The sequence below is a fragment of the Protopterus annectens genome, chromosome 3.part1 (genome assembly GCF_019279795.1).
Source record: "Protopterus annectens isolate FY-2018-M chromosome 3.part1, PAN1.0, whole genome shotgun sequence".
Taxonomy (NCBI): domain Eukaryota; kingdom Metazoa; phylum Chordata; order Ceratodontiformes; family Protopteridae; genus Protopterus; species Protopterus annectens.
Genome location: NC_056732.1, coordinates 719,311,950 through 719,326,624, shown reverse-complemented (window position 1 = coordinate 719,326,624; position 14,675 = coordinate 719,311,950). Strand labels below are relative to the sequence as shown.

The 14,675-nt window shown below is 41.8% G+C and overlaps 1 protein-coding gene across 5 annotated transcripts in view; it reads left to right on the top strand.

The window, feature by feature from the left end:
• The window catches only part of CARMIL1 (capping protein regulator and myosin 1 linker 1), a 4,434,936-nt gene that overhangs the window by 2,889,234 nt on the left and 1,531,027 nt on the right, over nucleotides 1-14,675 (top strand). For all 5 annotated transcript variants that reach the window (XM_044067077.1, XM_044067074.1, XM_044067073.1 and 2 more), the window contains exons 16-17: nucleotides 632-736; nucleotides 12,402-12,471. In XM_044067077.1, the coding sequence (XP_043923012.1) occupies nucleotides 632-736; nucleotides 12,402-12,471 (175 nt within the window). The remainder of the gene's footprint in view (nucleotides 1-631; nucleotides 737-12,401; nucleotides 12,472-14,675) is intronic.

The window sequence follows — 14,675 nt, the reverse complement described above, 5'->3', positions numbered from 1 at the left end:
TTCAAGTGCTTAAATCCAAGCATTGTACAAATAAGTAAGCTCAGAGAAGACTAATCATTGTCAGTGGTACAAGTGAAACACTTTTCTTTGGTTTAGAAAGTTGTAGGTTCTACTCCAGCACCAGGAAGTTGGATTGCAGACATTGCAGTGCAGCAGAAGGGAGGTGCTGCACTTCCGAGTGTGTCATCCTTTGGATGAGACATTAAACCAAGGTTCCATCTGCTTGTGGTAGCTGAGCAAGATGTAAAAGATCCCATGGCACCTATTTGAAAGAATATGGGAAGTTCCCAGATGCCCTGACCAAATTTACTGTAATAGTAAAAATGCCACCTTGGGTCTCCCTGAAAAGAGGATACTGATCTATCGGGACTAACCCGATCAGCAAAGAAAAAATAAAATAATTAGTGTCATCGGTTGCAAGATGAACTGTAGGCTAAACAGTGCTTATTGATGAAGTATTTTGTGTATGCAAGCAGCGGTTTTTAATCACACTGTAGTTTGAAAAGAATGAAAGAATGTTTGTCTTTCCTTTCATCTTACAGTATTTGAAAATCTGTGTAAGTAAAATTTGGCAGAGCTGCACTGTACATGGTTTGCATACTTTCTCTTTTTTTTTTTTAATCTTTTGCAGGAAAGGAAAGGAAGTTCCGCCCTCTTTAAAAATGTTCTTCAGCAGCGCACAGGCTTTGGCACACGCTAACATGTCAGGCACCAAACTTGCTCCTGAGACACTGAAGTAAGTATTCTGTTATTTGATGATTTATGTAGAATATCATGTGATGGGATTTTGGATATGATCTCACCAGTAAGGGCAAATTCATGAAATGCAGATTGGTACACCTGTAGTGGCTTGCACATCCTTATTTCTGCTTAGGATGTGTAGCTACATAAAAGTTATAGGAATATTTGAAAAAAAATGCATGAAAGGCAGAAGGCCACCTCTTTTAGGAAACGCTAATCAAAATTAAATGCAAAAAAGTGCAACATTATAGCATTTGGTAATCTACCCATAGCCCCAGCTAATAGCATAGGTAACATACTACTGTAAAATGAAAAGCTATTGAGTGGCCTAGGTATTTGGGTGGACAGCTCCCTCACATTTGACTATCACATTGCAACAGGGTTTAGGAAATGCTTTTACCTTGTATAGCATATAGCAAAAGTCATTTCTTCCAGATCTAAATAAGTCCTCATCGCCTTGTACTCCACACAGATTAGACCCATCATTGAGTACAGTGCCCCTTTGGGATGTAACTTAATAAGCAGTTGGAAAGAATGCAGAGGTTTGTAATTAAAGGATAAAAAGATGTGAACTACCAGTATAGACTGTAGGCTTTACCCTTGTACTCAGTTTCATATAGTCCTTAAGAGTGACCTATGCCTAGCTTATAGGGCTATTAGGGATCTAGTAGACCACAAACTCTTATTCCTCCATCAGTCATCCAATCCAGCTAACACTAGATCAAGAGATCTAAATATATTTCAACAAATAAGATGAGGAGGGATAGATTTGTCACATAGCATCTACCTCTTCTTTGGAACAAAAACTCCCTGTGTAATTTAAGCAGTGTAACAGGCTGTATACCTGGAGATGGGCAACTGGATAGGTATATGTAAACTCCCTGTGGTATGATTGGCCTGGCCCTCCTTAAAAATAGAGCAAAGGCCTAAGGGTGGTGCTGGCAAGTCAGAAATGGCCTAGCAGCTCATTTGCCTTTTAACTCCTATGATCCTTTAAATTGCCAGTAAAGGTGATGTACTTGGAAAATTGTGAAAGTTTGTGTGCTTAAGGTATGCACTGCATTTATACAAGAGCTATTGACAGAAACAAAAAAACAAAAACACTTTGTGATCATTTCTTAATTTTCTTTGCAGTACTAATGCACCCAGCTATTACTTATTTGCTGCACTGTAGAACTGCACATTTCTTGCATTGCTTTTCCTTTAACTTAATTACCCCATTACCACTGTCATCAAACTTCATTTTAAGGAATTGTGCTTTGTCTTAGTAGCTCTGAGATGACTCTAGCTATTTTAAGTAACACCATTAGATTTGTTTGCATTTCAAGCTTTTTAGGAAAAATCAAGCTATGACAGAGTGAGCTCATGAATGAGTGAAGACGAAACCAGTTAACACAAAAACAAGATTAGCCACTGATAATAAATGTGCAATTAAAAATATACTGAATGTTCTCATAATAGGTACTCAGAGGAAGTCACTGTTAGCACAGACATTTTAAGTCCATGCTGATGCCTCAGTCGAGAAAGGAGAGTCAAAATGTCATATTGTATTTCACTAGTAAAATTATCAAAATAATTACCTCCCATCATGTCTTTTTAGAGTAGAACAAATGATAAATATTACTAATTGCTTAGAGTTTGAGCAAGATGTGGATGAAAACATGCATTTTGTCACTGTTTGCCCATAAATGTCATTTAATAGAGAAACTGCACTTGTTTTGAATTTTATGTTTATATGTATTTATTTTTATTTGATAGCCCCAGTACGCAGTAACTCGTTCACCTTCATAAACCATGTTGCAGATAGTTGGAGTATGTAGAATTCACATTTTCATTAATTGAAACCCAATTTTACTGACACCCAGCAAGAAACTAAGCCTTTTGCGTGCCCATGGTCGATATACAGTGGATATAAAAAGTTTACATACCCCTGTTAAAATGCCTGTTTTTGTAATATAAAAAAATGAGACCACAATAAATCATTTCAAAACTTTTCCCTCCTTTAATGTGACCTTAATTCAATTGAAAAACAAGCAAATCTGTTAGGGGAAAAAATATAAAAAATAAAAAAAACGTAAAATTGATACAATGGATGGGCTGTTTCATTGTTTGTACCACATGTATCTAATTAACTAGAGCATACATCTTACATCAATAATGGTATTTTCATATGACCTAGTTTTGAGTCCTAATATAACATTTCAAAACCCCTCTTTTCCTGCAGATTGATTTTTTGGTGCTAGTGTCATGGAATTTACCAAACGTGTTGTCTTATCTTACTTTGTTCTTTACATATATTTATCCATTCTAGATTGCTCCTTTTAATTTCCATTTGTTTGAAGAGTATTTCTGCTATCATTTTAGCATTTGCATTTATTTGTACAGCATAAATACCACTGAGTTAATAAAAAAAGAGATCCTTTCTGGAGTAGAAGTAAATCAGAGGAATGAAAAACCTAACTTTGTAGCCATGTTTTATAATTGTAATTTCTCACCTTTTAATTTTGTTCTTCAGATGCCATGGAAGCACTGCATTGTGCATGCATGGATTTACTAACAAATCACATTCAAAAGAACAGCTATACAGAATTATCAGCTGATATGGCCACAGGACGAGTGTCTTAGGAACCAGGCATTTGGAAGGTGACCGTAAGCAAGCCAATGACAGCTCCCTTTATCCTTGTTGGGAGGGTGTCTGTTATGCCAAGCTGTAGCTGGGTGTATTGTGCACCTGTAGTGGCAGTGGTGACTCAGATTTCATTGGTCATGGACTTTTCTGCTGAGCCAGGGAAAAGGAGGTGTGTATGCAATCAGGAGTTGTTCTTCGTGTTTCACTGTTGCAGTCATTACATTTGGGTTATCTGCTTGCAGTAGCCGTCAGTTGGCCTGATTAACAAAGTCTTTGGTCCTACGTTGGTTGCTGTCTCTTCTTCCGTGACGTCATGTCATCGGGTATAAAACATGCAGCTGACGTTATTACATAAGTCTTTCTTGCCGTGCGGTGCCCGAAGCAGAAGCAGTTCGCAAGTACCGGTTGGCCGACTCCTGAAATTTTCGTTTTCGAGTTTCACAATCGAAGTCTTCAACTAAAAGCTAAGTACCCCATTGGGGAAACTTTTTCTTGCTCTAAACCGATGTCAGAAAAAGTAAATAATTGCATTTCTTGTGGAAAGCAAATACCTCATAAAGATTTTCATTCGTACTGTATTCCTTGCCTAGGCCCTGACGTACCTCGCTGTCGGTTTTGTGCCTTATTTAAACCACGAACTGTCCGTCATCGGTATATTTGCACTTGTAAATATTTTGGTGCTCGGTTCAATTATCCTGATGTGTCTTCGGTAAGCCATTCGACTACCAACATTCTGAAAAAAACACAAAGATAAAGACAGAGACAGGCCACCCAGTTCGCCGGTACTCAGTGAGGCGCTTTCGCAGCCCCTGATACCCGCTACTTCAGATTCACAGGCCTCTACTGAGACGCATTCAGAGTCCAGTATGCCGAGAGATGCTTCAACCATGGAACCTGCGGATGTCTCTACCTTGGATGGGTCCGGAGCCGCTGTGCAGCTAGTAAGGGAGACTGCTAGGAAGTTGCTTGGTGTGACATCTAGACAGAGGAAGGAGGACAAGGAGACATGGTGGTGGAATGAGGAAGTTCAGGAGAGTATGCAGAGGAAGAGGCTGGCGAAGAAGTGGGATTGTCAGAGAAATGAAGAAAGTAGACATGAGTATAAGGAGATGAGGCGCATGGCAAAGAGAGAGGTGGCGAAGGCTAAGGATAAGGCATATAGAGAGTTGTATGAGAGATTGAACACTAAAGAGGGAGAAAAGGACCTGTACTGATTGGCTAGACAGAGGGACAGAGCTGGGAAAGATGTGCAGCAGGTAAGGGTGATAAAGGACAGTGAGGGAAACGTACTCACAAGTGAGGAGAGTGAGTTGAGTAGATGGAAAGACTACTTTGAAGGGCTGATGAATGAAGAGAATGAGAGAGTGAGAAGGTTGGATGATGTGGGGATAGTGAATCAGGAAGTGAAGCAGATTAGCAAGGAGGAAGTAAGGATGAAGAATGGAAAGGCTGTTTGCCCAGATGACATACTAGTGGAAGCATGGAGGTGCTTAGGAGAAATGGCAGTGGAATTTTTTAACCAGATTGTTTAATGAAATTTTGGAAAGTCATGGGATGCCTGAGGAGTGGAGGAAAAAAGTGTTTTGGTACCTATCTTTAAGAATAAGGGTGATGTGCAGAGCTGCAGTAACTACAGAGGGATAAAATTGATCAGTCACAGCTTGAAGTTATGGGAAAGAGTAGTGGAAGCTAGGTTAAGCAGGGAGGTGATGATTAGTGATCAGCAGTATGGTTTCATGCCAGGAAAGAGCACTACATGTGCAATATTTGCTCTGAGAGTGTTGTTGGAGAAATACAGAGAAGGTCAGAAGGAGTTGCATTGTGTCTTTGTGGACTTAGAGAAAGCATATGACAGGGTGCCTAGAGAGGAGTTGTGGTATTGTATGAGGAATTCGGGAGTGGCAGAGAAGTATGTAAGAGTGATACAGGATATGTATAAGGGTAGTATGACATTGATGAGGACTGTGGTGGGAGTGACAGATACATTTAAGGTGGAGGTGGCTTTACATCAAGGATCAGCTCTGAGCCCTTTCTTATTTGCAGTGTTGATGGACAGGTTGACAGATGAGATTAGACAAGAGGCCCCGTGGACTATGATGTTTGCAGGTGACATTGTGATATGTAGTGAGAGTAGGGACCAGGTTGAGGAGACCCTGGAGAGGTGGAGATATGCTTTAGAGAGGAGAGGAATGAAGGTCAGCAGGGCTAAAAGAGAATGTGTGTATAAATGAGAGGGAGGGTAGAGGAATGGTGAAGATGCAGGGAGTAGAGTTGGTAAAGGTGGATGAGTTTAAGTACTTGGGATCAACAGTTCAGAGTAATGGTGAGTGTGGAAGACAGGTGAAGAAGAGAGTACAGGCAGAGTGGAATGGGTGGAGAAGAGTGTCAGGAGTGATTTGTGACAGACTGGTACCAATAAGAGTGACAGGGAAGGTCTACAAGAGGGTAATAAGACCAGCTATGTTATATGGGTTGGAGACAGTAGCATTGTCGAAAAGGCAGGAGTCACAGCTGGATGTGGCAGAGTTAAAGATGTTAAGATTTGCACTGGGTGTGACTAGGATGGACAGGATTAGGAATCAGTATATTAGAGGGGTCAGCTCAGGTTGGACAGTTTGGAGACGAAGCAAGAGAGGTAAGATTGCATTGGTTTGGACATGTGCTGAGGAGGGATGCTGGGTATATTGGGAAAAGGATGCTAAGGATGGAGCTGCCAGGTAAGAGGAAAAGAGGAAGGCCTAAGATGAGGTTTATGGATGTGGTGAGAGAGGACATGCAGGCGGTTGGTGTGAGAGAGCATGATGCAGAGGACAGGAAGAAATGGAAACGGATGATCCGCTGTGGCGACCCCTAACGGGAACAGCCGAAAGAAGATGATGATGGTAGTTTGACCAAGAGCAATAAGGAGTGGCCCACACAATGTTACCAAATAAATATGCAAATACTCTCAAAACTTAAATATCTCTACAAAGATCAGCCACAATGAAAAGACTTAAATATATTTATTAATAAATAATAAAAGAACAAGACTATACTAAATATTTATTCACAGTGACAGAGTTCAGACATCACTAGATATTTAAAATAACATTGAAGGACATACTTATACAAATAAAGAAAAACAGTATTTAGACTAAGCTTCACTATATTCCTGACTGAATCTAAGAGAATGAGTATTCCCTACTTAATAGAGCAAGGCAGATGCTTTGGTGAATTGTCCCTCTTGTTGTCAGGCCTAAGACAGAATACAGAGTGATCAGTCTCACTAAGAGACTTCTCAAAATAATATCCATAACATATTACTTCCTGGATAGCTTGCAGAATGACGTCACTTCTGGTTAATTGACTTCTAGGTTCTTATGCAAACTCCCATTGCTGGAAGCTGGCAGGATTTAGCACCTACCCATAAAAATAGACACACAAGGGCTTTTGCTCAGTTCTGTGGCAGGTGCTGGAAGTCATAAATTAATTTCATACCTGTGTGTTTCCAGAGTAGTAATTAGTTCACCCCAAAGACAGTACAGAAAACTTCCTAGTACAGTATTTGTCTCTCTGGCTGCATTGAAACCTGTGAGATAGCATCTTTATGGCCTAGCTGATAAAGTGATTTAATTTCAGATATATTTTAAAATTTGCTGGACTGAGGTTAACCACCTATTTGCCAGTTTCCTTTGTTAAAACACATACATTTACACAGTTACAATAGTGCATATACTTTTCTTTTCTCTCCAGTAGGGCACACTGTAGATACATTTCAAACACAAGCACTTTACATATACCTTTTCATCACAAATGTCTATACAAATAAGTTTGATATACACATGACATGCTGTTCTAATACATTTGTAACACAAGTATCTTGTATAAATCATTTGATATTCAGAAATGACATAATTATTTGCAAAATTCCAGCTGACTGTGCTAGCAGTACCTGCTATTGTCATATCTCTCCTCCCCTTGAAGACTCAAGCTAGTTTTACAAGTGCCCTTGAGAAACGTTGCTTAAGAGGAATGAGCCTATCTGGGAATACATTACCCCATACTCTGTCTTGAGATCCCATCTGCCTTTGCATTGCTGACCCCAGTACAGTTCTGCACTGTCATATCATATGCCTGCAGCCCTAGGCTCCACTATAGTAAGTTGGGATTTTGCTGGCTGGCTTGCTGTAACCATAGATCCCACTCAGACTCCTCCTGCTTTCTACTGCAAATACTTAGCACCAGGGCATCTCTATTATGGTAAGGTTTCATGGTGTTAACATGGTACAGTTTGTGCCCCTGCTTCCTGCCTAGCAGTTCTACCATGTGGTTAACAGCACTGACCTTTCTTACCACATTGAAAGGCCCCTCCAAGCTGTGCCTGCAGCATATTGCATTTGACAGGAATGAGAACCATAACCTGCTGCCCCCATTAGCATGCTCTCTGCCTTGAGCATTTCTGTCATACCAGACCTTTTTCTGCTGTTGAGCTTCTGCCAGGTTCTCCTGCTTCAAGCCCGTGAGTCCCCTGACCCATGTCCTGAGGTTTAGGACATATTCCACAACAGACTCCTTGTGGGATTTACACTCACACTCATTGCAAACTCAAAAGGTGAGAGACCTGTTGATTCCTGGGGTACCTCTCTGTAAGCAAACAGCAGATGGGGCAAACATTTGTCCCACTCTCTCTCAAACTGGTCTGGAAATGCCCATAGCATAGTCTTTAGTGTAGAATTTAACATATCCACAAGTCTGGGGGTGGTAGGGTGTGGTCTTTAGGTGCTTCACCCCACAGCACTCTCACAGACAAGCCAACAGGTCTGACATAAATTGACACCTCTGTCAGCATTTCTGTTGGGAAACCTGCTGAAAATCTCTAGCAAAGCATTTGCCAACTTTTTTGCCTCAGTAGAGGACAGGCCCCCGCTACCTCTGAGTATCTGGTAGGAAATGCCCATGGCATAGTTTACTACCACTAGGATATGCTTTTTCCATTTGGAACTTGGGGTACTCAGAGGCTCCACAATATCCATAGCTACCCCCTAAAATGGCTCCTCAATCACAGGCAGAGGCATCAAAGGAGCTTTGACCTTGTCTCCTGCCTTGCCTTCTTTTTGGCAATGCTTACAGGTCCTGCAGTACCCTGTTACATCCCTGGAAATCTCAGTCCAGTAAAAGGTTTGCATAATATGTCTGTTTGTATGCTTTATGCCGATATGAGTGCAGACACCTTCTTTAGTGTGACCACACCACATCACTCTCAAGGAGCCACAAGGTAGACATTCAGAGTTTCATATCACAATAGTTTTATTTATTTTTTGTTAGCTTAGTCAGTCAGGGAGACCAGTCAAGGATGTCAGCAGAGGATTATGGCAATCTGACAAGGAACCAGTTGGCTGAGATGTGCCAAGCCAGAGGATTAGTGCATGCCAACCTGACTAAAGGAGAAATGTTTGCAGCCTTAATCACATTTGCATCACAGAGCAGCAACCAGGAAGACAGCCAGACTTGCCTTGGGGATGTACACCTCTCAGAAAATGGACAGTTCAACTTTTCCTCAGAGGGCTTAAAAATCCATCTGGAGTTAGAGACTTGAACTGGATGCCAAACATCTGGAACTAGAATCAGCAGAGAGACTGCAGTGTTTGGAAGCTGAAGAAAAGGAGAAACAGATGAAATTAGAATCAGCAGAGAGACTGAGATGTCTGGAAGCAGAAGAAAATAAGAGGGAGAGGCAACATGAAAAGGAAATGCTGACTCTTCTCCAGGGTCATGGAGGTAATGGCGAAGGGAGTAACCATACCCCAGAAGGAATAAAGGTCAGTAAACTTCTTCCTCAGTACCAAGAAGGTGATGATTTTGGTAGTTTTAGTCATATGTTTGAAAGAGTATGCAAACAGTATAATGTTGACAGAGGGCTCTGGGTGCAGTTCCTCGCCCCCTTATTCCATGGTAAAGCTGTACCTGCTGTTTCTAAATTGTCTGATATTGATTGCTTAAATTATATTACAGTTAAAAATTTTTTATTGGAATGCTTTGTTACCACCTGAAGCTTATAGAAAAACGTTTTGTGAGCATAAACGCAAGGCAGATGAAAGTATGTGTGATTATATTGCTGAACTAAGCACTTATTTTCATAGGTGGGTGAGTGGGTGTCAAGTTACCACTTTTGAAGGGCTGGCAGACCTTTTGGTGAGGGGACAAGCCCTTAGCACTTTGCCCGAGGACATGAGAATCTTGTTGGCAGATAGGGAATGCAATACCACAGATGAGCTGGGGAAAAAAGGATCTCCACTTAGCAAGCAGGGCATCACGGCACAAGAAAGGGATGCCCATGGTGAGCAGCTTAACCCCCCCCCATCAGAGTCCAACAGTAACAGGGGAAGCCACTAGTTCAGGTACAAGGCCAGGATCAGTGGTTAAATGATTTAAATGTAATCAGTGGAGCCATGTGTCATATAGATGTCCATGGAGACAAGGTGGGGAACAAAAGGTAGGGGAGCCAGCAAGTGGGGATAGCAGAATACCAACTGGTAAGTTGTCTGAAGACAACAAGGGTACAAACTACCACAAGAGATTATATCCTATCGTAGTAGATGGAAAACAGGCCACTGCTAAGACAGAGGCAGCCTCTGACCCAACCATTGTTCATAGGTTCATAGATTGGTTCTAGGCTATCAGCCCTAGGGCCTATACAAGCCTAGCCATAACAATTCCCTGGCTATTTCTTCCCACACTATTTACTTCCCTGGATCCCTGTCTAGCAGGGCGACTGACGTGATCCCCGGGGTGAATTTCCTTTCTCCCATCCAATCATCAAGGTTCCTTTTGAAGAGGGCCAAAGAGGCACTCTGCTTGACATGTATGGGCAATCTATTCCAGAGTCTAGGGTGTCTCTGGGTCAGGAACCTATCCCTCCAGCATGTTTTGTTTATTGTGATGACAAGGTTTAGATCCTTGGAGCGTGTGGCTCTGAGGGATTGGGATTTCTTTAAGTGCAGCATGTCCAACAGCTCTGGGTTTGACATGGCCTTGTATGTTAAGCAGAGATTGCCTCTGAGTAGACGATATGCGAGAGAGTTTAGCTGGAGTTTTTTTAAGGCAGTCAGCGTAGGGCATCTGCTTTAGGCCTGTGATTCTTTTAGTGAGGTACTTCTGCTGTGAAGCCTACAATGGTTAAAGAGGAGCACTACATGCAGTCAGAGCTTTGGGAGGGACCCCATTCCAAATAAATCTGGCTAGGGTTCACTATGACTGGGAGGGTGGAAAAGGAAGCATGCAAGTAGGTGTGTGTGAGGGTATCCTTGCAGATGCCCTGATAGGGAATGATTTTGATAATGCAGTACCTTGTGTGCATGCAGTGACATGCAGTCAGGCTTGGAGACAGGCATGTGGGTCTGGTAGCCTGGGGGGGACCCAGACAGACCACACACCTGAAGCCAGGACTGGTGAGTTGGCTACTTCAGGGAGGGAGCTACCCTGTAGCAGTGAGACTGTAGATGAGCCACAGCTGCTGGTGGGTACTGATGTTTCTTTGGACAGTGTGACTACAAAGGCAGAGGTGAGTAGTAGTACCCATGTTGACAGTGAGGCACTGCTGTCAAAGGATATCAGACTTCCTGTGGAAGGGGAGCTGGGAAGGGTTACAAAGAGACAGCTGAGACAGGCTCAGCTCTCAGACCGTGCATTACAAGGCTAGCTGGGAGGTGCCTGATTCTCAAGGAAAAGGGGATTCTGTATACTGGAACAAAGGGTTACTGTATAGAGAGTGGATCTCGGAAGGAGGGCTAGAAGGTGAGGTTATACAGCAGTTGGTAGTGCCCAGAGCCTACCGTCTGGCACTTCTAGCCATAGCCCATGGCACTCCCTTTGCAGATCATATGGACATAAAGCATACCTAGAGACATATTATGCAGAACTTTTATTGGCCTGGGATTTCCAGGGATGTAACGGTACTGCAGGACCTGTGAGCAGTGCCAAAAAGTAGACAAGGCAGGAGACAAGGTCAAAGCTATTTTGATGCCTTTGCCTGTGTTTGAGGAGCCATTTCAGAGGGTAGCTTAGGATATTGTGGGACCTCTGAGTACCCTAAGCTACACAGGGAAGATGTATATCGTAGTGATAGTAGATTATGCTACCAGATAGCCTGCAGTGGTGGCCCTATCCTCCACTGAGGCAGAAAAGGTGGCAAATGCTTTGTTAGAGATTTTCAGCAGGGTAGATTTCCCAAGAGAAACACTGACAGAGGTGCCAATTTCATGTCAGTCCTGCTGGCTTGTCTGTGGGAGCGCTGTGGGGTGAAGCACTTGAAGACCACCTCCTACCACCCCAGACTAATGGTCTTGTGGAGAGGTTAACCTCTACAGTAAAGACCATGCTACAGGCATTTGGACACCAGTTTGAGACAGGGTGGAGCAAATATTTGCCCCATCTTCTCTTTGCTTACAGAGTGGTACCCCAGGAATCCACAGGTTTCTCACCTTTTGAGTTGCTGCATGAGCAAAGGGTGAAGGGGACCTTTAGATCTGATTCGCGATGAGTGTGAATCCCACAAGGTATGCCATTTTTTCAGACCAATAGCTACTTTTTGTGTAGCTCATTTCTAAAATCCTTATTCAGAGCTTCAAACAGTTCTACCAGCATGGACAGAGCTAGATTTTCATTGCTTGGATTGTTATGGTAAATGGAAAATGAGAGAGACTGACATTATATATTATTCGTATTTGACCACAATTTTAGGTGCACATACGTTGTTTGAAACTGCTAATGCTTAATCCAGAGATATCCATGATTTGGGCAGATCACTTTGTTCTGTTCTTGATGGTGCATGTTTTTCCATGTTAAGTGTAATGGCTTGTAAAAATGCTTAAGTAATTAAAGCTATAATTCACATAATAGTAAAGGGTAGTAGCATTTGTCACACACCATTGTGATCCAACTTCTCTGCAGAAATGAAACTAGAGTGATTCCTAATAAGAATTAGATATTGGTATGAATATTATCATCACTGACCTATCTCAGCTGTTTTAAGGGATGCTGTTATCTATTGCAGAGCACTTTTACTGGGCCTTGCCTGTAATCAGCAACTGAAAGAGGTATCTGTGGACCTCAGCAGCTGCGAGGTGAGTAGTGGAGTTGATGATCCAGTGGAGGGTAAACATTTTCATGAATGTTATGTACTGTGGTGTAGGGAAATTAAACTGTGGTGAATTGTTGCTATATCACTTATGGTTGTGGATCTGAAAGGAAAGTATTGTCAGTATGTGTTTTTTTTTGACAAAGTTATAATTTTTGGTGTTCTAGTACCATGGTCAGACATTGTGATTAACTGTGTTTTTACATATCTGTTGTAGAGGCGTGTTTGTGAAGCAGTAAGTGCTGGTCATGTCAGTAACTTTCAGATGGTAGATGTTTTAATTGAGTTAGAACATTTCAGTTGCTTCTTGTAGCTAGATAATGCACATTGAGGTCACTTAAAATATCTTGTTTAGGTGAAAAAAAAAACACATAAAAATGGACAGGAAGTAAGGTTAATAGTCTGTGCATCACCCTTTTTAATGTGTTATTCCCCCTTTAACCTGTCATGTAGTCAGTATGTGGTTTTCCTAATAAAGGAGTGTATTATCCCCTGAACCCCAGCACTGCCATTTATGAGAACTCCTCCCCAAGCTACGTTAAAGCCATTTGGGTGGCCGTTTAGTTGGTGACGCTATAATTGTTCACCTTTACACTCTGTTGTTTTTAAGATACATCAGTTGTGACCATCTTCGTCATCCTCCATCTTCTCCATTGTGTATAACATGAGTTGTATCCCTGATATCTGTTAGCACCATCCTCTGCCCTGTGAGCACATGTATTAAAAGCTTTTACCTGACAATAATAGGCCGTAAAACCTCACGTTTGGCACAGAATATAGTTCCTCTTCATTAGTGTGTCATATGTTGTCCTTCAGTTATCTGACAGCATGACTGGTATGCTGCCTGCTTACATTTATCACCTTTCTGTTTAGCTGATATAGGATCCTAGTAACCATTCTGTTTGAGTGGTTTAGATGTACAGGGCTAAGCAGTGAGCATGTTTATTCAGACATTAGCATTTCTGCCGTCTGACTGTCATACATTGTCATTCTTAGATACATGTATGACTTCTGATAGAATGTGATATGAATGTTCTGGCAAGTAGGCTACCATAGGTTTTTAATAATTAATTTACACTGTACATGCTAGATTACAGGTTTGATAGTGGAAAGCTCTTTTGATAATTTTGGCTGAGAATATGATCCATGCTACTACAGCAGTGGATATGATTGTCATCTATGCAGCTATCATGTCTGTGAAGTATCTGATCTGATGTTATCAATTTTCATTCATTCCTCAACTATTGAGTTTAGATACGATCCTCGGATCCAACTTGGCCATTACTATAGCACGTGATAACCTAAAAGCTCTCAAGCTCCTCCCTACTCAAAATGCACCAGCCCTTAATATGCCGCAGACATCATTTGCCGCTTTCGCGAAATAGACATGAGCATCCTTAGCTCTCAAGTGTCTTTGTTAAGTGAATTTTCTAATCTTTATAATCTACCTTTTTCTATATTTATACTCTCTTTATATGTAGTGTATTCTTGTTTACCATTGTTGGTAATATTTTTCCCTTATTTCAACTTTTTTTTCCCTTTTTGTTGTATTTTACACACCTGTATATTTCTCAGTACCATTACTGGTACTTTTTCCTCCCAATTTTTCCCTTCTAATCTAGTTTAAAAAAACTTTCTTTTTTCCGTCTTTTTCATTAGCTTTCTCTTTAGCAAAATGTCAATGAAAGACCCATCAGGGTTTAAAAAATGTAAGCAATGTGGACATAAGCTTTCTGTTTCGGATGCACATGATCTATGTGTATACTTTCTGGGCCCAGAGCACTTAAATGTGGGGTAGCATCCCCTCTCTAGGCCAGTAATCAATGAGCCTGAATCCTCACCACTGACACTGGAGAGGGACGTTCACTTGGAACAAAAATAGTTACACAGTATTTCCAGATGCAGCTTTCTGCATCAAGCACAATTTCACTTAAGAGCACACAGGGAACACACTCAGTCCGGGGTCTGGGTGTTTTCTCTCACTCTCTCCCTCTCTGTACAGGTCCCCAGTAAGACTCCCCAGTGACACAGTTGTAGAGTTTTGTCCTTAGCCTAGTGTCCAAGCCAAGTCCTTCAACACCTTGTCTGTGAAACCATGCTTCGTGTCCCTACTCTAAGCAGCTGGCACACACACACACACACGCTCACGCTTGCGCACACACACACACACACACACACACACACACACAC